This window comes from Wyeomyia smithii, chromosome 2 (assembly GCF_029784165.1).
Source record: "Wyeomyia smithii strain HCP4-BCI-WySm-NY-G18 chromosome 2, ASM2978416v1, whole genome shotgun sequence".
Taxonomy (NCBI): Eukaryota; Metazoa; Arthropoda; class Insecta; order Diptera; family Culicidae; genus Wyeomyia; species Wyeomyia smithii.
The window spans coordinates 260488302-260513649 of NC_073695.1; the positions used below are offsets into that span (position 1 = coordinate 260488302).

The window sequence follows — 25348 nt, forward strand, 5'->3', positions numbered from 1 at the left end:
AAAAAAGTTCGCTGTTCGCTTGGAAATGTTTTGTGGGTATGAGTAATAATCGTTTTTAAATGATTAACGGATTTAATTTATTCCCAGTTGGGGAATACCTAGATGTAAATTCGCACAATACCATAATTAGCATAGTAAAAATGCGTTGATCATCCATTGTCCGAAGAAATGAATTAAGATTGATGGAGAATATTATTAAGGTACGTGCCCAAAATTAACAAGACGGCGAAATTGTTTTATTTATAATTTAAGTAATGGTCTGAAGAACAACACACAATGTGCGATTCGATCGGTTGACAATGCGTAAGGTAAACCAATGAAAGGCTGTGGGCTGAAGAAATCCTATTGACCAAAATATATTTCCGTCAGATATTTTCATTCGATGATGGCATGAATAAATTGAATCCTATAATTTCCAACGTGTTTGAAGTTTAAAATATAAGATTTTTTCAGAGCAGTTTAATCATAAAAGTTGAGAAAGTTGTGTATTCGATACTATAGCCTCTCGTATGTCTCGCAATAGGTCAGGGAATATACTTGATTGGAATAAATCAATTCGATGGTCAGAAAAGGTAAATGGAACTGCAGATCGTTATGCTTTCACGGCTGCGACAGGATCATATATGACGAACTCAGTTCACGTTGCTTCAAAATTGTAGCAATGCAGGAACTTTGCTGATCGAGACAGAAGGAATGAAAAAGCGAACATCGAGAGGCTACCTTTTACCAGAGTTGTGGCATCATCAACGAGCTTGGGATAGTACTGGGTAGGATGCACCAACGCGTGATCGGTCGGCAGTCGATCAGTGCGAGGATATGTAAGTTGAGAATTACTCTTGAAGATGGCTGGCGGGACGACGACGAAGTGGTAGTGGATCTCGGTTTGCGCGCAGATGACGACAGAATTCCAGCCCCTGACCTACAGGAGGGCAAAGAGGAGATCGGCCGGCTAAAAAACAGGAAAGCAGCTGGAGGTGTTCAACTCTCCAGCGAGCTGTTGAAACACGGGGGCGACTACCTTGCAATCACACTGCTGAGCGCCACCTGCAAGGTACTCAGGTGGTCCGTTCAGCTCTTTGGCTTCGCCGATGATATTGACATCATAGCTCGAAGCCTTAAGCAGATGACGGAGACGTACATCGGAGACGACTGAAGGCTGAAACCGGACGAATTAGACGGGCCATAAACGTATCAAAGACTAAGTACATGAGAGGAAGCGGTTCCAGAGAATACAGCATCAACCTCCCACCGCGAATTCATATTAGCGGTGATTGAATAGAGATGATTAACACCAGCAGAGAAATTCGTCGACGCCTTATGGCAGGAAATTGTGCCTACTTTGGACTCCGGAGGACGTCACGCTTGAATAAAATTCACCGCTGTACGAAGATGACCATCTACAAAACACTAGTCATACCGATAGTCCTCTACGGCCACAAAACCTGGACCAACGCACCCTTGGGGTATTCGAACGGACCCTTCATCTGCGTTCCATCTGTGATGGATTTCAGATGGAAGATGGATCATAACAATATGGATGGATAATTTTTATCCAACAATGGTGATTTCCGGCATCCTGATATCATCCCGGTTCCGAAAATACCCGTATTGGACGGTATATCGCCTCATTTTCAGCTCTGATTGGTCGAAATCTGCGTTCAGAACATGACTCTATATTAATTTAATAGTACAATAATTGGTATCATAAAATCATAATTTTCCGCTTGCAGTGAACGCTCAACTTATTTCTCAATCAATTTCTGCAAGAATGCAGGAAATCTATTGAAAATTAACTGAGCGTTTCAATGTTTTCGGAATTTCAATTTTTCTATTCCAGAATGCTGCCGTGTGATTCTACGTCAAAAACAGAAACCGGTGTCCGATGCCATTTTGATATTCAAGATGATGTTTTCCGGTTTCTGGAACGCTTCGAAAGATTGGTGAAAATGTTTAATTTCTCCGTGATACCAATATTTCTGGTAATAATGCCTTGAACACAAAAGATGGTGTCCAAAGCTTAAAGCCCAAGATGGCGACTTCCAGTTCAAGGGATGCTGAAAAAGCTCATAATATCGGTTTTTTTTTCGTAAGCAGAGTAACAGATCATAGAGATCTTATGCCGAATTTAGAATTCACCTCTACGCCACTCGGTCCTGGGCTGCTTCTTTTCAGTCGCCCCTTACACTCGGTACTTGGATACTTTGTTGAAAGCACACATGCAACGCGTGTGAAGTCTGCCTCGAGATCGTCGGCCTGTATCCAAGTATCTGCTAAATATTATCATGGCAGTCGCTAATCCGTCATATGTGCTATGAAGCCAGCCTGTAATCTGCCCTGTTTTATCAGCTTGAAAGCGCGATTGTATACTTCATGCAACTCGTGATTCTTGTACCTGCGTCACATCCCATTTCCAAAACTTCAAGTGCTCGTTGATTCTCGAAAACCCCAAGTGCGCGTGCGGGGCCTAAGTTGCTGCTGCAATGCGTCACTTCACCTCGCGGCTCCCCTCGTTAACACACGTTACGAGTGTACCAAGATATACAATTTCAACAACTACTTCGAAAAGTATTCACATGTACCCTCTCTGACAGCTACCATATACTTCCTTTGGCAGTGTTTATAATGAGTCCAAGTGTCGCAGTATCCCAGTCTGCTATCAGCTCCACTGTACACCTGCCTTTATATGGTACATTTAAAGGCTATGTTGAGCAGCGTGTTCGAATTGGGAAACTATGTTCGAACATAATCTGCCATAACTCGTTGCGTTTCACTGAATCGTTCGACGCCTTGAAGTCTATAAACAGATAATGTGTCTATCAGTCGTGTTTTGAAAAACTGGTCCGTAGTAGATCGTCCTATTCAAAAACGGCACTCGTATTTACCAATAAAGATTTCCTGCAACGGTCTCAGTCTATGAAACAGGATACGAGAAAGAAGTTTATAAGCGAAATTAGGAAAAGTAATGCCACAGTCAAGTCTAGAATTTGTACCTGCAATAACCCGGACACCTTTCAATCAGTGTAACTCTTGCAATGTTCAAGCTGTGAGCGACTCTTTTCACTAGGGAACCTGTATGTACTAGGGTGTATAGGCTGACTACTTTTCACTCAAACATAGCTTGGAGTCTATACTTTCGCCTACTTTGATTTGTTTTGATATTTCGTAAACAGTGCTCCAAATGTTGACGAACGAAAAAGATGTGCGCGAACGGATCTTGTACAGCCGTACCGAAAACACGGACCTCTCGAACTTACAAAAAGGCCTAATTTGCCCAACACACAGTCCACGGTGTGTTGAAAAGGTTCTCTGAACGTTTGAGTGTCGCAAGGAAACCAAGAAGTAACCTACTATTCGCACGACCGAAAACATTGGTTGTGTGAACAGTTCAATGGACAGAAAGGTGAAGAAGATTTCGGATTTTGGAGAGGAATCCGGACCTCAATATCCGAATTGTGGCTCGAAAAATAAGAACGTCACTTTCAACTTACAAAGTCAGAATTTGCAGAATTTTATGGCAAAAATACTTGCTCGAAAATTGTATTGCGATTCTTTGACGTCAAGCGTTGTAATGGACGATAAAACATACGTCATGGAAGACAACTATCAAGATTGGCTTAGTACATTGTAATGGCCAGAAAGGATACCAAAGAGTATTTCAGGACAGAAAAGATGTCTTGATTTCAAGCCAGTTTGTATCTATGGCAGAAAAAGCTCATATTTTATCAGCCATAATCCTTTGTTTTTGCCTGATTTCAATACCGTTATCTTTAAGATAGGACAAACGAGTGTCTCTAACTAGTCCGTAGGTAGTTTCTTCTTAGACCATACCCTCAGGATAATCTGGTGAATTATACTATACAGCAGTTCGCTCCCGATATTCAACAGTTCGGCCGGTACACCGTTCAGAGAATTTTTTTAATTAAACGTTTTTTTTTGGAAGGAAAGCCGTTTAAAACCGTCATGTGCTCGACAAAAAAGTACCTTTACGCGTCCAACGGAGTACCCGGGTACTCGCAAATTAAATTCTTATAAGTTTTGCAGTTTTCCTCCTATGTCGATAGTTTTAGCACCAAAAGATTCAGAAGGTCATCTATATATTTTCAAATAAGCGTTAGTGGAGTCCCGTAAGAATTTTCTTATTTTCGAAAATCTGGTTTTCCGGGTATATATTCCGAATAAAAACCAAGCTGCGAATGTGCGTATCGTTGAAAAAAGCAGGGATAAAAACTTTATAATTTCTGCCTTACAGTGACGAACCCGCTATTCGACCAATTCAATATTTATTAAATAAATGATCAAACCAGCAAGAGAAGCAATGCAGGGACGAGTGATGGAATACAACGATTATATGACACTTTTTAGAGCCATCTACACAACGTTCGAAAAACTAAAAACAGAAGAGAGTTCTAAAAAGTTATAATCTGAAACAATAAATGCATTGAAGGAGTTGCAGCGTTTGAAACCCATCTTCGAGGGTCACCTTATTCAAAATCGACGATACTGAGAGTTTCTATTCGCGAAGAAAGAATGGAGCGATTCAACCGTTAGCTCAAATTCTAAATTTGACGATTCGCATTGTTTGATCAATGTTTATGTCCGGTTTTATTTTGGACCGAACTGTAACATAGTTGTCCGGGCTAGGTAACGGAAATAAATTGAACTGAACATAAACATGAATCACAAGAAGCACACTGCAGGAAGTTTAGATACTGTCTGAATATTGAATATTTGAAAAAACTAGTTATGTGTGTCATTTTTTGCCCACGATTTTTTCAATCCAAGAAAACAAAAAGTGAACAATAAAATCTTCTGGAAAAACTGGTCAAATTTTGCAGCAAAACTTGTTTTGCATTGTTCTTATGTAATCAAACATATAAAACTGTGATTGGTTCTCTCATTAAAATGACACATTTAAAAAAAAACTGTCATTTTCACTGCCAGACGCTGGTTCGGACATCCGAAACGGAAGTATGCTGATCGTCAGTTTCAACTTCGCCGCGAATCAAGCGGGCTCACCAAAAGAATAATTTAACCTCTTCGTCATATGAGTTCGACCGTTTTGATTGTTCGGACTTGAACTTGTTTTTTTTTTTAGATTTAATGAACTACTACTGGAGACAATTCAATAATGCTTATTGGTCATATTTCAGATGTTTCATTTGGTTTTTTTTACCTAGTATCAATCAAATATATGAGAAATTTGCGTGGTGGTGCAATGAAAACGCGTGGGGGGCTAAACCCCCCTAGCCCCCCCGGTAGCTACGGGCCTGTCCATGACACCAGAAAAGCGCAAAAATTTAAGGCTATTATAGGACAAGTACCGATATTATGTGAAGTATTACATAACTGCATGACAGCAAGCCAAATACATCTCGAGTACTAACCTACAGCAATGCGCAAATCTGTTGCTATGACAGCTGCTAAACAGCGCATGCGCAAATGTGTTGTTAAGCGCAGTGTAACTAGATCGACAATCTTTTTTAACAGTGGCAGTTTTAATTGATTATAAATTGATGATAAAAAAATAATATTTAACCTATAAAAAGAGTTGTTTTTTCGTTTGAATAATTAAATTGTTCTCGCATAGTTTCAACGTTATCTGTACATAAAATATTAACAAAACTAGAAAACGTTGTTAGATATACGATAACAAAAGTTGGTGTGATATTGGTTACACTGCAAGCGTTTTGTTTATCATCTGATGGCGCATTTTAGCCTGCTTCGTTAAACCAGCAAAATCGTGCTTGTTTTCGAAATGTGCTTGTAGTACACTTATATGACTACTTTCATTGCAATTTATTTTCTAACATGGTTTGCGAACATGGACATACATGTCAGGAAGCGGCAGTCTCGTCCACTAGTCTCGAAGCAGTAGGCAATGACGCAGCGGCGGCGCCTGAATAAGATAATCAAGTCGATTTTCCCGGTAAATCACGACGTGGTGCTGGTAATGGTAATGAAACCTATCGCACCCTAGATGGCACGACTGGCAAGGCACTTCGTATATTATTTCCCCCACGAAGCAAGTGAGCACCGAGGTGAAGTTCATTTCACACACCAAGTTCCCCAAGAAGGTGCTGCTGTGGCTGACAAGCAGCGACAAGGGGGTGTCAAAGTTGCTCTTCTTTCGCTCCGGACTGCGTAGTTTATCAAGAAATACCATAAGGGCGAAGCCGCGGTGTTTGACCAGATCTGGTGTCGGCCCCTTTACTCGAAGCGATCGTTGAGGGAGGTGAAGCGGTTGAACATCGATGTGATACCCAAGCTGGCGAACCCGCCAAGAGTCCCCAAGTTGCACTTCATCGAGGATTTCTTGGCAAACCCAAAGCGCAAGATCTACTCCAACAATTTTGTGGCGAAAACTGATAAGTAATTGACAAATAAAACGAAGAAAGGACCTGAAAACATACCTACACGCATGTTTTCTTCCGCTATGGTGAATGTTCCGGTTAACTGCCGGAAGGCCGCACGTAAGGAATTAGAATTTGTTTTGCGAGTTAGCTAACATAGTTACCTTACATAAAAAAATTGTCGAACTCAATTATCTGTTTTAGTTATTTTTTTACAACCATCCGAAAAAATCAATTTTTTTGTCGCATACGTTATGTTATATTTTATGTCTCAAAATTGCAAAATTTTGTGCAAAATTTGAAGTGGGGACCTCCTTGCCAGACAACGCGAGTGAAAGGGCAAAAATTGCATTCGAACCAGTATTGTGATTTATATTTCTATCTAGCGTTATTCATAGGCAAGTGAACATGAAATAGGTTCATAGTTTCTAAAGAGAGTCACGATTCTTTATCAAACTGCAAACAAATTAGAATAATCCGATGTGTTTACACGTAATGAGCTTTACACAGTAAAATTTCTAAATATTACACGTTGAGTACCATATGGGCCATCCACATACCACGTGGACAGATTTTTAATGATTTTGACCCCCCCTCCTCCTCCGTGGACAACTGCCAATATAAATTCTTAAAAAATTGTATGGACCGTGGACATTAGCCAACCCCCCCCCCCCCCCAAAGCTGTCCACGTGGTATATGGATTGCCACATATATTTTTTATTTAATTTTCGATTACCCCGACGAAAACCACGATGTCGTTGCAAAATATACGCAATATTATTTAAATTTGCGTAAGATGTTATGGAATTTTCTATCATAAACGATTGATTCAATTTCTTATATGCGATTCGACATATACTTTGGCACTTTTTCTAACTGTGTTTCTTGGATATCGCAGACGTTTCACTGTTACCAACTCAAAACAACAATGTGATTTATGTTTCGGAAGGCATTTGAAATAGGCAACATTATTTCATTAAATGTAGATCACCTCATCTGGCGTTATACATAGATTAATAGAAATAATATCGTGAAAAGAATTTTGAAATAAATGCTATTTGACTTTGGCATTTACTGTATTGGTAATAAAACGCTACACCGAAAAAACATGCATGTAGAAATCAGCTCGCGAAGCGCTTGAATTCTCAAAAGTAAACTGGTCCTTTCATGATACCTACATTTTTTGTTCCGATCATGTTCCAAACTCTATGATCATAAAAAACGATACTTTCAAATACATTCATGTCGAACCTGATAAAATATATAATTTTTGAAAAGTAGAAAGATAGATTGTTCATTACTACATTTGCCTATTGCTTTACATATCGCAGAAAATCGTTTCAATAGGATTTCGGACCATTAGGAGGATCATTAGGTTATCGTCAGTTGATCACAACCTTCTTAATTACTTTCGAGACAACCAAAATAAAAATCAAGTATTTTGCAGATTTCTATTGAATTTACGACTCAACCCGCAGCTCTCAGCCTACAGTAATCATAATAAAAGTCACGACGATGTGTGCCGGTGGATGGACCGGCGCTCGCGCGGGGTCGGGTTCGTCCGAGCGGGTTCGTCGCTTCTTTCATTCTCTGCACATCCATCCGCACAGCTCTTCTTTGGGTATCGAGCCGTGAGATCAGCCGAGTGTGCAGAGGCTGAGCCATGGCTGGATCATGGCTCGCGCTCGGCAGGAATAGTTAGTGCTACGTGATATGTGTTTGTATAAAGTTTAAACCCACCGAAATTCGCATCGCATTATTTCGCCGCGTGCCGAACAGTACGGAGCTCGCTGTGTATCCTTTCGTGACTCTTTGTGATTTCTCCACGGTGTGTGATATATTGTCGTGTGACGGGCGGGTGATTCACTGCACGGTGTGATTGAAGTTGAGAAGCAGCTTAGTGGTCTTAAGACGCATTAAAGATGAAATATCTAGGAGCATTGCTTGGTGTTGTCGTTCTGGCCGTTGCTGCCAGTGCAGGTAGGAATGCTTTCATCAGACCTGTAGCAGAAAGACAAAAAAAAAAACATTGTTTGCACCGTATACGGTTTTGTAGCAAGGTACTGTTTTGGAAAAGATTTCACCTCGGGAAGACGGTGCGCTCAAAAAGACGCTAATGGAATAATGGTGTGAATGACAATCGTCGAGCCGGTTTGCTTGTCGAGCCGTTTGTGAGTTCTTCCGACTTCTGCTTGGTGGACATAAGTCGCGGATGGCAGTGATAACTATATGCCACTTTAGCTTGTTTACCTTCCCAAACTGTGGGACGTCAGCAAGAACTACCAAAGATTCATTTCATTGTATAATACGAATACTTATTTGTGGAAGTATTTGTGACATTGACAGTGAACGGTAATGCTGTCTGTATTCTTGATGGCCTTACCTTGGCGGAAACTCACAGAATGAAATCAACAACAATAAGTTGATGATTGCAGAGGCGCTTAACTTAGTGAGCCGCCGTAGAAACGAATGCTTTCTGTAGAATGTACTTGCAGCCAATGATGCAATCTTTTGTCTGATGCATCCTCTAGGTTCAAGGCATCTCAATTAACAGATGATTCAAACAGGAAACATTCGATTACCAATGAAAAATGCTTCTTTAGTATTATTATTTAATTTTAATGCTGTGTTAGCTTTTTAATGCTTTTTTTTGTAGTACAAAATGACTTAGACGCAAAATGCCCAATTTGCAACTACAGTCCCCCCACGATTATGGATCACTTAAGAAGATGTATGAATTCAAAATATCATTTCTGACCAATTTTATTGTTTATAAGTAATCTATAAATGTTTTCAGTCACAAAAATATGTAATCCTTCACTTTATTGAGTATATTTTTGAATGTTTTGTGAATATTTCTCAGAAAATATATTTATTTCATAACTCACCAAATACACAATTATGGATCACTTTTGAGAGCGGTTCTAATTATGAGACAATTCGCATCATATTATGGATCAGCATATTAAAAACAGCTTTTGGCAACGAATTCATTCAATAAACTTTATTCAAATTATGTAATTTGAAGAAATAACATATTTCAAATCGTATTAAAGATCCCGCATGGCCTGGTCAAATTTTATGTGGCTTTTGAGGTTGCAATTATATCGAGAGTTCAGGTCTGTCGCTCCCGAAGGTAGAAATGAACCATTGTATACGGTACATCATAACAGTTTCGCGCTTTACGTAGCTTTCCTGTCCCTCGTGCCTTGGGAAAAATATTTTTCAAAAGCTCAGCACTGTTTAGCTTCCGTTTGGAGCTTATAAGAAGTTGAGAGGGTGTTTTAAGTGGTGAAAATCACATTTGAATCGGAGTGTTCCAGATTTATAGAGAACTATCTTGTCTCGGTCCCTATTATGGAACACTTAGAAAATAACTAGTTTTTACAGAAAAATCGTTATCAACCATCAACATTTTGATGAATCGTGAAGAACTTACCTTGATCTTTGTGTATGAGTTATTTTTTGCATGAGAATTAGCGATTATATCCCATATGAACCTTATGTATGATGAGCGTGCTTCTTACGCTGATTGAGAAAAACGGCAAACATTTTGATAGATTCTGGAAGACAATATTTTACGCTTATAAAAAACACATTAATCTAGGAATAAGAACGATGTTTTCCGTGTTCAAAGCTAGCAAATATGGCATATTTTACTGCAAAAATGTTACATGCCTTTGAACCGTTATTTTAACTGAGTTAAACAACTTCAGACACAAAAGTGATCCGTAATTGTGGGAGTTCCATAATTGTGGGGGGAGTGTACTGAAGAACAAGCGGTCATTTGCGGTTTCCACTCGGCGTTTGGCGGTTTATCCCACTCAGCTTTCCCCTGTGCCGTACGGTTCCTGGCCTAATTCCGGTCGAGGGTATCGTTTGAACAGCGGCTATATGAACTGTTATAAAAAAGCGGTGGGTCACTCAGGAGAGCAAAGTGCGAGTTTTTTGAATTTAGAAATTTGCATACCACCTGACTAGTATTGATTACGAGTTCCGATAAATGAATCTTATATAAGGTCAACTTTTAGATGTGCTGATGCTTTGGAGAAACAAAAAAAAACCGTCGATAAAAGCGCTTCAAATGGCAAACTTAGACGGCTTAAACCGGATTTCAGATGATCAATTAATCGTTTGTTAGTGGTTGGAGGCGATTTCCAGCAGCGATGAGGGTGACTTTGACTGTTGAACGCGAAGTTTCTCTTAAAATGTTCGAGTCTGCATGATATTTGGAAAATAAATTAGCAATGAATTAAATATTATTTTTAACGTGAATATCTAAAAGGATTGTTGGGAAATTTTCAGCTGTTTTTATATAGCAGTATAATTAGATATCTCAGATATTCAGATTGCTAAATCAAAGAGATTGCAGCTAAACATAGAAACCTTTTTTTCGAGTGATTTCGTGCGTAATTTGGGACCAAATTCTCTTGCCCACTTTCTGGCTTTCACAAGCATTTTTCAGCGGTTCTCTGCCGAATTTGGGATCAAGTTTTTGTTCTGTTTTTTTCGGACCTTTAGGGGCGTTCTTTTATAGCGAGTTCATAGTTTTATCAAACGCTTTCAGTTATTCGTTTTTTGCCTCTTTTCAAATAATATATTCTGGCCTCTTGAAAAGTGTTTCAATGATCCGCAGTTTAATATGGGATTTGATTAATTTTTCTCTTCCTGGTGCCTTTAGAAGCATTTTTCGGCTATTCTGGGTCTATTTCAGGATCAATTTTTTTCACCAACTCTGGTTGTTTAAGAAACGTTTTTAAGCAATTATGTGCTGGATTTTTTTTTTCTTTTAACATTCAGAAGTGTTTTCAGCTATTTTCAGTTTAATATTTTTTAAATTCTGTTTTTGCGAATTCTGGCACATATACCGCCTTCATTTGATTGCACAGCAGCTTGGTCAAAGTTGGATACAGGGACGAATGACCGTTTGGGGTTGAAGTCCCTTCAAAAGAAATCAATCAAAGTTGGATCGAGTATTAGCAGCCGAAAGATTCACTTCCTCTTCTGTCATTGTGGGTGACAATAATGTATCAGTAAATCTAAGAAACAGTTATATTACCCGGGAAAATATAGATCTCTTGAACTGTTAGAATTTTGCAGTGACAAACACGCTTCTTACAAGACATGCTAATTACAACATATTTGATCATGTTTTCTGCTCAAAGCCGATGAAACATGTCGTAAACGAAACTATTGCAACTGATATTAGCGATCACAGCATGATTCTATCAACGGTGGATCTGAAAAAATAGGGAAATTTGGAAAAGATTATTGTTGTCTATGGTAGGCTGCATGAAGCATTTCCGATCGCTATGCAAAACATTCCGTAAGGATCGGCAGTAGAACGATTAGTACATGTGATGGAGTTGCACAACACCCTTATGAACCAATACCCTAAGAAGGTGTCTATTGAAGTTAAAATAAAAGCATACTGCCCGATGACGTTCGACCTTTGGACACTGATCCGTAAAATGCAGAACGCCCTAGCAAGTTGTAGATGACGGCCGGTGAATAATCAACTACGAGAACTTCTACCACACATCTCAAAGAAATTTCAGCATGTTAGGAGTGAATTTAAGAAGTGGTATTATAGATTAGATAATTAAAAGGAATTCTGGAAGAACGTTAATCATGTTATGAACGTACAAAGGGAGCTCTTGGTGAAATAGAATTAAAGATTGATCAGCATCCAGTGGTACAGCGGTTGCCAATTACTCCGCCGAGTTCTTCAGCACGGCCGACAGTCCATAGCAGTCAGGTTATAAATAATTACAACGTCACTCCTGCAGACTCTTCCATCTTTTTGCAACCAATAACAATCCAAGAAGTAATATTACAAATAGAAGATCTTGATTCTGGCACAAGCAGCCAGAATAAAAAATATCACCACCGGAAGTTCTTAATTCTATAGATGGATTGACACCGATCTTCAAGTCAGGAATCAAGGCAGATGCGAATAACTATAGGCTAATATCGGTGTTATCAATACTCAGTAATATATTGGAGAAGTTGCTGATATCTAGACTATCTGACTTTCTAAACAATTATGAGGTGTTGTACAACAATCAATACGGATTTCTAGCAGGATAAAGTACGTTGACAGCCACGAGTGAGCTTTATGATGATATATATATATATATATATATATATATATATATATATATATATATATATATATATATATATATATATATATATAAGGCGATGGACTCCCAGAAACCCTCCCAGCTGGTCTCGAGGTACGATGCTGGCCTAACAAGCCAGATGTCGAAGGTTCGAGTCTCGGCTCGGGAGAGACTGTTAGTGTTAGTAGGATCGCGGCGCTGGCCCCGCAATTGTCCTGTACACTTAACAGTTGGCTGCGAAGTCTGTGTATAATGAACAGAAGGTCGAGTTCCGAATCGGAATGTAGCACCAAAGCTTTGCTTTGCTTTTGGACTCCCAGAAAATAGTTGGAGCACTTTTTCTAGAACTAATAAAAGATTTTTGACACTATTGATCATCAGATACTACTCCAGAAGCTCAATGTTCTTGGGGTAAATGGAATCGCAAATGATTTAATACGAAGCTATCTAAGCGACAGAGCTCAATTTACTTAGGTGAATGGTAGTTCTAGTTCACAAAAGCACTTAACAGTAGGTGTTCCTCAAGGTAGTAAACTGAGATCTTTACTGTTCCTAATTTACATAGACGATTCTTCTTAGATTTACCTGTGTGAACAAACAGAAGATATGGAATAGCTCCAAGGATTTTTCGCGGAAAATCGTTCAACTTGGTAAAAACGAGGTAGGTTATGTTTCACTGCCCACATCTGAGCGTTCGATCTCACCCGGATGTCATAGTTTCTTCAGCCAAAACAGATTAGGTAGAATATTTTGATCACTTGAGTATCCAAAAGAAAGAATATTTTGATTACTCCTGCTGTTGTTGGATCTTGAAACCATGTATTATTTTTTCGTCCAATCCAAACTTTATTACCTGGTGGCAATATGGAGTGCTGTCGCAAAGACACGGTTAAAGCCTTTGCAAGTTATGTAAAACAGGTGCCTGAAAGAGGTGTACAAAAAACCTCACCTATACTCTACACTGTACCACGAGTATAATGCACGAGCACATCACACTCTGATTGTACCTCGAACCCTCTGGCTCGATATGGTCCAGTCCGGCTGCACCTTCTAAATGCATCGGTTCTCAAGGTATTTTTATTTCAAGCTCGATTTTTTTTTAATTTTTAGGAAAATACACGTTTTTTCTAATTTGTCCGTGGTTCTCTAACAAAACCATAAGTTTATTTAAAAATATGATCGGTATTCACTCTTTGACAAAAAGATGATTGGGTGAACGGTTCTTGAAACAGGGGTTAAAGTATTTCAAATGATATATTGAAATATTATTCGAATATTCATTTTCGGATTTGAATATCACAGGGGATGCGTTCTGTGTAAAAAAAAACGTGTTATTTCGAAAAACCGTGCAAAAAGAGAACCCGGTGTATTTGTCTTAGTTTTATATCACCATCCAAAAAAGTTCATTTTCTTAAAGCAAACGTTATCTAAAAACCTAAATTAATCCACCTAGCGGTCAGACCCAGCCTTTCTTATTCAAACTTATTAATTGTAAAAATAGATTTACATGAACGCTTCAATCCAATAAACGTGTATTCACTTTTTGGGTTCTAAAATAATGATGTTGTAATTGAAGTATAAAATATGAAATTTGACGTAATGTAAATGCTCAAGAAATAGCGAAATAAAAGAAATGACTCTTAATTTTGAACAATTCAATCACGAGCGATACCGGGAACATTCAAATGGTACGATACCACATTTAAATTATATTGAGGCCACATATATTGATCAAAGCAGATATAGTTTTAAATAGCCTTTGAATTTCTTTTCTTTCCATAACTTTTGAAGCACATATCAAATTGTTATGAAGTTTGTTATTTGTAAGTTTAAGAGATGACTCGTTCGTATGACACTAGTAATGTTCAAATAAGTCGTTTAAACTTTGAGATAATAGACTTTCGTTGTTTTATTAACAATTTAATACATAACGGTTGCTTAGTTCGATTACAATCAAATGAAATGGGAACGTATAGGGCAGCCAAACTTTGAAACCACGTGTTTAATCATAATTCACCAGATAACCCTTAACCAGATAGCCCGTTCATCTGATAATACTATTGATCAAATCGGTTGTGTACATTCTGAGATAATGAGTTTCGTGATTTTCACCATTCGGTACATTACAGACGAAGTTACAGTTCGATTACAGTAAAATTCAATGTGGGTGTAGCTAGACCTTTTCATTTGACACTAATTTCGTGAAAATCGGTTCAGCCATCTCTGAGAAAAGTGAGTGAGTTTATGTATTCTTCGGAATATGTTTCTTTTCATAGCTAGATTTCACATTTTTAAACATAACAGGCAAAGTAATAGTCCGATTGCAAAAAAATCAATAGGGTCTTATGGGGTAACTAGACCTTTCATATAACACTGATTTTGTGGAAATCGGTCCAGCCATCTCTGAGAAACTTGAGTGAAATTAAACAGTCTTCAGAAGACGTTTCTTTTCATAACTTTTGAACCACATGCTCAATCTATATAAAATTCAAATGTTAAGGGGTTTTTAAGTAGCTCGTTCATTTAAAACCAGTTTTATTAAAATCGATTGAGTAGTTTCTGAGATGATGATGTTTCGTGATTTTCACATTTTTAAACATAACCTCTAAACTAAAAATCCGATTGCAATCAAATTCAATAGGGTCTTATGGGGCAACTAGACCTTTCATTTGCAATTAATTTAATGAAGATCGGTCCAGCCATCTCTGAGAAAATCGAGTGAGATTGGGAGAGCGTTACATACACACACATACACACACACATACAGAAAATGCTCAGCTCGTCAAACTAAGTCGATTGATATACGAGATTGGACCCTTTGGAGCACTTTTATACCTTTGGTTTTTCCAGTGATTACTCTACCTTTCTAGGAGAAAGGCAAAATGTGACATTGAGAAGGCAACAATGTTCAACATATGATTGTATGTCATCTAAACCAGTGGTTCCCAACCGGAGATCCGTGGCCGGCAAGGGGGCCGCGACCTCTGTGAAAGCGGATTGTCAACTTTTCTGCGTGTAAGGATCAAGACGTGAAACAAATAAGCCTTGCAGGACGATATGAGACAGAAAAATGAAAAAAAAAAAATTGTTTCGTAATACAAAACTTGTATCTGCATTTTTTTTTGGGGGGAGCCGCGAAACTTTTTGAGATTTGGTAGAAGGGGCCGCGGCGCCAAAAAAATTGGGAACCATTGATCTAAACACACAATTTTGTCGGAGACATAACAAAGATATCTTTTACACAGTCCCAGTAATTGGCAAAATTTTTTCAGCGTTTTACTGTGATTTATTAATTTGAATTGAGGTTGAATTGTTATTTCACCTTTTCTAGTTCTTGGAAACTTTATTTAGCGGTACAGTGTTTCATTTGAGAATAAATTTCTATTTCAGCATTGTTTGGCCTTTAGAACAGTTTGTTGGCGATTCTGAGCTTCATTTTGGAGAGAATTATTATTTCGCCAGTCCTTGCGTAAGTGTTCTCCCGCGACTCAGAGTCTTTGTTTGTTTTCAGAAGTATTTACAAGACGATGTGTGATATAGAAGGGAAAATTGCAAATGTCTCGTTTTCCGTATCCTCGTTTCATCAATAAAATCTAAGCAAATCTAGTTGTGAATATCACATTGAAATTTTTAAAATACAGAATCCAATTGGGTCCTAAGGTTTCACACGGTTTTCTCATTTTTATGTATCAGCTGAAATAGTGTAGTTTTCTGAACAAAACGTGATTTACAAAAAAAGTTTACCGTTGTCCTCAAATTTGAAATGTAGAATAAAAAACTGCTTCAATTGTGTTAAATGACAGTTCGGCAATACCACAGGACCGATATGCAACTGAAGAACCAAAGATGAGAACAAATCTCTTTATTTTAAGTATCGACATCTAACGGTGGAGAAAACGCATTTTACACTCGAAATTTTATTACACTTATACCACTCATACGTGCTCGTGGTGAAGAATTGTTCTCTCCGATACTGGTATAGTGAGAGTGCCTTTTCATGATACTACCCGCACACCCGCATACGTGCAACGTTTTTTATGTACCTATTTTTTGAAAAGAATTCCAATGTTGCCAGAGTTGAAAGCCGAATATCTAACGAATATATCAAACTTTTTTTTCTACATTGTACTTAATCTCGCAAGCAGCGCAATGTATATGCATTACTCGCAATGTTAGGTAAAATAAACGGTACGAAAAAAAGAGAAATCCGGTTTCTAACTCTAACGAAAATAATCAAGTAATGCAACTAGCTGGTTGGAATGGTTTCAAGAGTCGCGGGGTGTACGATCCAAAAAAAATTGTTAAGCAATGTTTGAGATTTTTAGTTTATTTTTTTCGCTATATTGATTGTGAATTGTTACTGAATTTCCGATTGAAAAATCTCTTGAAAGCGGTCCTATTCTCACTTGATTTTGATAGATTCAAGATCACTTTTTTGTCTGGTCAGTTAAGCAATAAAGAATAGATTTTTGTTGCATATTCAAAATATTGGAGCCTAGCTGTAAAGCCCAAGCAGACAAATTGTCCAAGGTATCTTGCAATGGTCCTTGCAAATCGGCAGCTTTGGCTCCTGTAACAGAGATTACACTGTCGTCTGCAAGTTGTCTTATCGTGCATGAATTTGCCAGACATTCGTCGATGTCATTTACATAAAAGTTGTAAAGAAGGGGGCTTGAACATGAGCCCTGGGGAAGACCCATGTAGCTAATGCGAAAAGTTGCCAAATCGCCGTGCGTAAAATGCATGTGCTTTTCGGACAGCAAATTGTGCAAAAAATTGTTCAAAATTGGAGAAAATCCTTGTCGGTGAAGTTTACCCGAAAGAATGTCAATAGAAACGGAATCAAAAGCCCCCTTAATGTCCAAGAACGCAGACGCCATTTGTTCTTTGCGAGCATACGCCAGCTGAATATCTGTTGAAAGCAACGCAAGACAATCATTCGTCCCTTTGGCACGGCGGAAGCCAAATTGAGTATCCGATAGTAGGCCATTTGATTCGACCCAGTGGTCTATAGCCACTTAATGTATTCGAGAAAAAATCATGAATTTTATAGTTCTACAACCTTGCCGAAGACCTAAATTTGATATCTTGCAATTAGATGTTGTTACTTTTATTTTGACTGAATACCCCCTTAATAACACTGTGCGCAGGCTATAAATCAAATCGGATACTAATTTTTATACTTTTACCCTTCCCTCTACGTGACTCATATAGATTCGACTGCTCTCCTGTCTGCTTTTACCCATGCTGAGCAACCTAAGCTGAACAGCTAAAGCCCTTGGTCTCCCCGGGACCGCCGTTAGGCATTACTTCAGGGAGAGGGCCCATCGTGCTTTTCGCACTTACCTCTATGGGTAGCAAAGCAGCCTATACAGGCCAGTTAGTTAACCGTTAACTAACTGGGGCACGTCGATGGTTTCCCGTCGATTGGTGCCCTGCAAAATACTAACGATCTGTGATGCTGCCGTGATGACCGCATCCCAGATTTCCCTATTTTCGCACATCCTACGCACTATATTCTCTGGCGTGGTGTCCATCCCACTTATTGCCAGCATTTCGTACCGTACCCGCTCGAAGCGCGGACATGTGAAGAACACATGCTCTGCGCTTTCTTCCGCACCCGTACAAGCGGGGCACATAGGGGACTCGGCGTACCCGAACCTATGCAGGTACTGTCTAAAGCAGCCATGGCCTGACAGGATCTGTGTCAGATGGAAGGTTACTTCCCCATGGCGCCTATTAATCCAGCCTGCTAACTCTGGAATGAGTCGGTGTGTCCATCTACCTTTTGTAGTGTTGGACCACTCCCGCTGCCACCTGGCCATTGAGGATGACCGTATGGTGTTGCGAATGCCTCTCTTGTCGCGTTGGTCGAAGCACTCTACATCCTCTTTGACGATGATGCTGATGGGCATCATGCCAGCCAGGACGCAAACCGCCTCGTACGACACTGTTCGGTATGCGCACGCGACCCTTAGGCACATTAGCCTGTACGTACTCTCGAGTTTGCCGCGATGGCACGAGGTACTCAATACCTTGGACCACACTGGTCCTCCATACCTGAGTATGGACGTGGTCACGCTAGCAAGGACTTTGCGCCTGCTGCTACGAACCGCCGAGCTGTTTGCCATCATGCGAGATAGCGCTGCCACAGCCATGGAAGCTTTCTTGCAGGTATAATCGACGTGGCTCCCGAACGTGAGCTTGTTGTCGATCATAACCCCCAGAAGCTTCAACGAGCGTTTTGAGGCGATAGGGCATGTACCGGCACTAATCGATGCCTCCTGCTCAGACTTTCTGTTATTTACAACAATAACTTCAGTCTTATGGTGCGCTAGCTCCAGTTTCCTGGAGTGCATCCAGTCTTCCACTACGCGTATCGATAGCGCGGCCTTTAACTCTACCTCTCTAATAGACTCGCCATAGACCTCAAGAGTTATGTCATCGGCGAAGCCCACGATCACCACCCCTGGAGGGAGTGTTAATTTTAACACGCCGTCATACATAGCGTTCCACAGTACCGGACCCAGGATGGAACCTTGCGCTACACCTGCGGTAACCGGAACGCTTTTCTGACCCTCGTTTGTGTTATACACTAGCACTCGATTCTGAAAGTAGTTGCCTAGAATTTCGTACAGCGACGTCGGCATTTGAGACTCTGTAGCGCTAAGGCTATGGAGTCCCAGCTGGCACTGTTAAACGCGTTCTTCACGTCACGTGACGATCGCGCAGTAACGAATGCCCCTCCTCTTGCGTTGGATTGCAACCTCAGCCGTTCTGGTGACGGAGAGGATTGCATCCACCGTGGACCTACCTTTTCGAAAACCGAACTGGTTGCTTGATAGACCGTTCTCACTTTCTGTATATTTCACCAGTCTACTGAGGATTACCCTCTCAAGCACCTTGCCCGCCGTGTCCAGCAGGCAGATTGGTCTGTATGCCGATGGGTCACCTGGTGGTTTCCCGACCTTCGGCAACAGCACCAGCCTCTGGCGCTTCCACACGTCCGGGAAGAGGCAGTCGTCAAGGCATTTCTGCATGACCGCCCTGAACAACCCGGGAGCTTCTTTGATGGCCGTCTTGATGGCCAAGTTCGGGATTCCGTCTGGTCCCGGAGCCTTGCCTACCTTCAGGGAGTTTGCGATCTCGATCAATTCATCTTCCGTCACCCTTACCGCATCGTCAGCCTCTGCACGGCTGCCGTCACTCTCGGTAGGTGGTGACTCGTCAGCCGGAGGCCAGGGACTTGGTTCGTGGCTTGGGAAGAGGCCCTGAGTGATCGTTTCTAGCATCGCTGGTGATTGTTCGGCCGGGGCTAGCGCACCTCTAGTCTTGGTCATAACGATCCTGTAGGCGTCACTCCACGGGTTCGAATTGGCACTGGCGCAGAGTCGTTCGAAACAGGCTCGTTTGCTGGCTCTGATTGCGCTCTTAAGCGTTGCCTCAGCGGATCTGAATGCGACACCGCGTTCCGCTCTTTGCTCGTCGGAACGTGCGCGTTACATCCTCCGTCTTGCACGGAGGCATGCATTGCGCAGGCCTGCTACCGTATCGCTCCACCAGTATGTCGGTGGCCTACCCTCTCTAGGCGGACGAGACCTAGGCATCGTGGCGTCGCACGCCCATGACAGCATCGAATTTAGATGGTCCACATCCGGGAGCAGTTCACCCCCTTCGTGCTTCCATCTAATTGCCTGCCCAAAAACATCTGCATCGAAATGCAATGTTTTCCAGCCGTAGAAGGATGGAATATTGGCCCTACTCGCTACTTGCTTCCGCACGCCTACCTCATAGCGGATCGATTGGTGATCGCTATTCGTGTAGCTGTCGTCTACCCTCCAGTTCGTGATCAGTCCCGGGCTGCAGAACGTCACATCGATAATCGATTCGGCACCGTTTCTACTGTAGGTGCATTTTGTACCAACGTTAGCCAAGTCTAAGTTGAGCTTTGCCAAAGCTTCCAACAAGACCTGGCCCCTCTGGTTTGTACAGCGACTCCCCCACTCGACAGCCCAAGCGTTGAAGTCACCCGCAACCACCAACGGCCGTAGGCCCGTCAGTTCCACGGTTGCTTGATCGACCATCTGCGCGAACGTTTCGGTAGACCAACTTGGCGGAGCATAGCAACTGCAGTAGAATACTCCATCCACTTTGGCAATAACGTACCCCTCTCTGGAGGTCGACACAATCTCCTGAACCGGGGACCTGCATGTCGTGCAAATGGCCGTCTTCCCAGACTTGTCCGATACCCAGTTACCGTTTCCGGTTGGGATACGGTATGGGTCCGAGACGATGGCCACGTCCGACAACGACTCAGCAGCCGCTTGGTGTAGCAACTGCTGCGCCGCATAGCAGTGGTTCAGGTTTAACTGTATCACCCTCAGGCCTGCGGCTTAGTAGCCGGCCGTGCAGCCGGACACTTGGGGCCTCCCATGGCGTGTTTGGCGTCCCGTTTACCGGTGCATACCAGACACTTGGGAGGTGCACCGCAGTCCCGTGCCTTGTGGCCTGCGCCACCGCAGCGGTGGCATAAATTGGACCTGTCGGGCCCCCGCTCAAAGCACCTGAAGCAAACGTCAGGCTGTTGAAAGGTGCCCAGAGGGCAGACCGACCTACCCACCTTCAACGTGGCCTTTTTCAGGGCCTTGTTACCCTCCGCTAGTGGAAGCTTTATGGTAGCAACCTGGGTGCCGGCCGGGCCCCTGCGTAGACGAACTGCCTCTGCGGTCACTACCACTCCACACTCTCGTTCGAAGGCTTGTGCTATGTCGCACCCTTCGGTGATCTCGTCCAGGTTTTTAAGCTGGAGAGTCACTTCAGGAGTGAGGGCTCGGATTTGAACCTCCTCGCCTAGCACTTCCTGGGCCGTCTTTCTATAGGCACAGCCCTTGCCCTTCGCCTCTTTGCGGAGTTCGAGGATCATCTCGCCGGTGCGTGACCGACGAATTGACCTGACGTCCGTGCCGAGGTCTTTGAGCTTGGGTTCGCCTCTCATGGCCTTCAAGACTTCGGCGTATTTAGACGCATCGGTCTTGAAAATGAGCGCGTCACCCTTGCTCCGCCTACTCGCCCCTTGCGGCATCTTATTGCGGTCGCCGCGCTTCGCGCGACGTTCCCACTTCTGCCGCTTCTGCCGCTTCTTATTCACCACGGTGGTCCAATCCGTGGCTTCGCCGTTTGCCGGTTCTTTGCTCGGCTGGACCGACGAGCCAGCTTCCTGGCTGTCACCGAACAACCGCCTTCGTTGCGTCCTGGGGGCCGTTTCCCCCGGAGAGCCCCTCGCACGTTTGCCAGTCGGTTCAGTTGAACAGACTTCGGCAAACGATGCTGCAGCTGTTTGTGTGTATTTAGACACAGCTGCAGCACTCCCTTTTTTAGGCTGGTTGAGCCTCGCCTCTAGTGCGAGTGCCTTGCTTTCGGCATCGTTAGCCCGTTTAAAAGCTTGCGAAAGCTCGGACTTCGCGCTGCAAACGTTCATACGTAACAACAGAAGACATTGTTTCAGGTCTTTTGATATGTTGCTACGTTCGTCCGTAAACTTGAGTATTTCATCAAGTTGTACGGACACCGCCTCCACGCTTGGGAACTTATTCATGTGGCTTTCTACCGCAAAGAGTAGCATAGCCCCAGATATCTGTTTCCGCTCCTTGGCGGTTTTAGGTGTTTCCACCTTGCCACCAGTCTTCGCCGTTCCGGTTGGTGCTGGCTTAGGCGTGCCCGCCTTTGCCCCAACTCGGAATTCCCCTGTCGGTGTCGCAAAAGGTGTACCAACCTGTGCGCCGCCTTTACCAGCATCGACCAGTCTCGGTGGAGACCGGGCGATGCCCCGCCTAGCAAACCCTGCCAAATATCGGCCATAATTATTGCCTGGACTCTGGAGAGATTATCCATTCAACTGTACGGAATTTTTTTTCTGAAATTTAGCGTCTGGGAAGGGTCAAGAAGGGGGTTGGGAGCTCCCTCCCAACTGGTAATAGATCCGCTCTTAAAAGCCCCTCCTCCAACACCGGATGGTCTGATGCTATTAAGATTCGAACTCATAACCAATCGCTTGACAAAGCGGGCTCTATAATATTGCTACGAGCTCGTAGCGTGTATAGCGTTGGTATTGAGAGTCAAATTAAAATAGGGTATCGAACGTCTTCGTCAGTGGGTTTCTTCGGCCCCCTTTTGCATAAGATTGCTGCAGAAAAACTGACGAAGAAAACCACTGACGAAGACGTTCAATACCCTAGTCAAATTTTATCGCAATTGAAATCAATTGAACCATCTGATATTTGTATCGCTTTGCATAAAATTTTTTACTAAATCTTTTCTGAAATGGAGTGGAATTGAAAAATGGATGGAAGAGCAAACGTGTAAATCAATAATAAATTTTCGAAATACATTCATGTCTAGCCAATATCATTTTACGAGTCAAAAAATGGGAATTGACTTTGCGATAAGCATTTTATAATTGCAACAAGTACAAATTGACTGATTCACGGATAATTTGCAGGAATGTGCTTCAAGTTTGACATACAAAATTGTGCAGAATTGTGCTTTTATATGAGCAACCGGCTTGTGAAAAAATAAGCACGAGTGATAATTCACAACATTGTTTAACGGTCTGGACATGGGCGTCTAGTAACACTACACAGAAGATTATAATAAGAATTATACTGATTGACAAAGGCAAACGAATTTGCGCTAGGGTTCCAACAGCGTCCACTGTCAACTAGAGCGAAAAAAAATTAAACTGATCAAAAATAAATGATTATAATTTTTTATCCGTTCCTGTAAATTTGGGTGCCCCTAGCCACTCTGGAAGTACGTCAAAAGACTCCAGAGTAATTGCGAGAACATAATCAACAGGATTTCACAATGGCATCTATTTTGAAAAAGCAGTCCGCGAATACAGTTGAATAGTATCAATTTATTCGGTGATATGAATGATATACTATTGATGTTATTGTTTTTACAATTTTATTAAAAATATTCACCGTTCTTTGTTTCAAAACTGATTATAAAGCTAACTGAAGATAGAATGTATTATTCACGCTTCTCCTGAAAAGAGAGAAACTTGACCAACAACTAACCAATAAAACATTGGATAATAAATCATCGCCAAAAAATATTCACACCTTAGTGACCAGCCGTTCACCAGAAAATCCATCAATAACTCAGCAAAGCACACCTTTTCGTACGCTTTTCTCATTGCATGCGGAGTTTCCATTCTCTCCATCATCCATTTTTCCGCGCTTTCCTTTACAGTACGATACCAAAATTGCTGTTATTTTAACACTCAAAACAAATAGAAGAAAATAAAAAGGGAAACACAACAAAGTAATGGTGCTGATGTGCGGTTCAAAATTAGCGAATTTCCCTTGTGCGTTCAGTTTGCCAACATTATATCGGGTTTTTTTTCTTTTCTACAACTGCCTCACAGAGTTCGGCTACTACATCCCGAAGGCTTTCTACAAAATCGACGAGAATGGTTACCGATCACCGCTGACCTACATCGATAATCTTCCGGTAAGCTACAGAAGCATAGGCAGTATATTCCAGAATTTGAATTGCGCTGTTTGTTGGTCTGATTTTGCCTGTTGTTTACTCTATGGAAATTAAATATGCGGGAGGAGAAACCTAATTGCAGATCAGCTCGCACCGATCGAGTTCTTCCGTTTAGTTTGCTCCGAGAAAAAAAAATTTTTTTGGTAATCTTTGTTTTGTTCTGTTTTTCTATTCTCCTACTTTCCTTAGCCAATATTTCATCGCACGAGAAGAGCTGCTCAACTGGGAGGAGGTAATTATCGTGTTTAGCCTAATACTACCATTCCCGCAATATGGAATACTGCAGCAACTTTAAAAATCAAAGTGCGAGCGTTCCGATAAGCTACTCTAACTCTCTGAACTTGATTCGAAAGTTAAATGGACTCGTTTAGGCACGTCACAAGTGGGATTTCCACTTTGGAAGACCATTATCGCCTGATTTCCGCACCGCGCTGAACTGTTTTGCTCAGTATTCTCTAATTGCCTGCATTGTTTTGATCGAATGAGTTAATTAATTTCTCCTCTTTCTCTCGCTCCGTCCCGTAACAGTAAACTTCGGTTTTCCGATTCAGTTCCCGCAATTCCCGCAGATTCCCACCGGCCAGGGAAACTTCCAGGGTGTTCAGACGAGCATCACCAGTACCGGGTAAGTAGCGATAGAAATTCTTTGGATGCTGTGAGCAAATTGTACTGGTCAAGTTGTTCGAACTGGCCTCGTGTTTAGAGCCAAACCGCGCCATCATGTCGTCTTAAAAGTAAACAAACTTAACGCGAAACCGGTTCGGCTGTCAGTCTTGTGAGTGCACAAGGTTAGTCATCGAGCTTTTTGACCACGTCGCTCCATATGCCGTGTTAAGTTTGGCAGTGAGCTTATTATCATCATATTATCATCGACAGTTAAATTACATCGCTGTGATTTTATTTTTGTATTCGGGGAAACCCACCTCTAATGACGTCTAATCAAAAAGCTGTTTGTTGTTTCACACACACCAACGGTTCATGTTGGGATATATTTTGATACTAGCTGAACGTTCCCGGCGTTGCTCGGGATCAATGGATTCAAAATTAGGAATCATTTTTTAAGTCATTGCAATATTAGCTCACCTCACTTCAAAAATATTTCACATCTTATACGTCCATCATCACTTTAAAAACTTTATTATTATGAGAACGCACAGAACGGAAATACTCATATTGGATTGCATTTTGTGATTTTGGGCTGTTTTTCAGAAACTGGAAGTCGCCATCAGCCATGTCCAAACCACGCTCTACACTGAGTGGCATATCTGAAACACGGCACGACGTGTATTCAGCGTTGCCAGGTCATTTTTTCAAAAATCT

General features: G+C 41.6%; 1 protein-coding gene across 1 annotated transcript in view; it reads left to right on the forward strand.

Moving 5' to 3' along the window:
* The first annotated feature begins 8081 nt into the window (after positions 1 to 8081).
* The window catches only part of LOC129724553 (uncharacterized), a 37592-nt gene continuing 20325 nt past the window's right edge, over positions 8082 to 25348 (forward strand). Inside the window, exons 1-4 of the mRNA XM_055679541.1 lie at positions 8082 to 8330; positions 23904 to 23989; positions 24218 to 24260; positions 24557 to 24653. Of these exons, the coding sequence (XP_055535516.1) occupies positions 8273 to 8330; positions 23904 to 23989; positions 24218 to 24260; positions 24557 to 24653 (284 nt within the window). The 5' untranslated portion in view covers positions 8082 to 8272. The remainder of the gene's footprint in view (positions 8331 to 23903; positions 23990 to 24217; positions 24261 to 24556; positions 24654 to 25348) is intronic.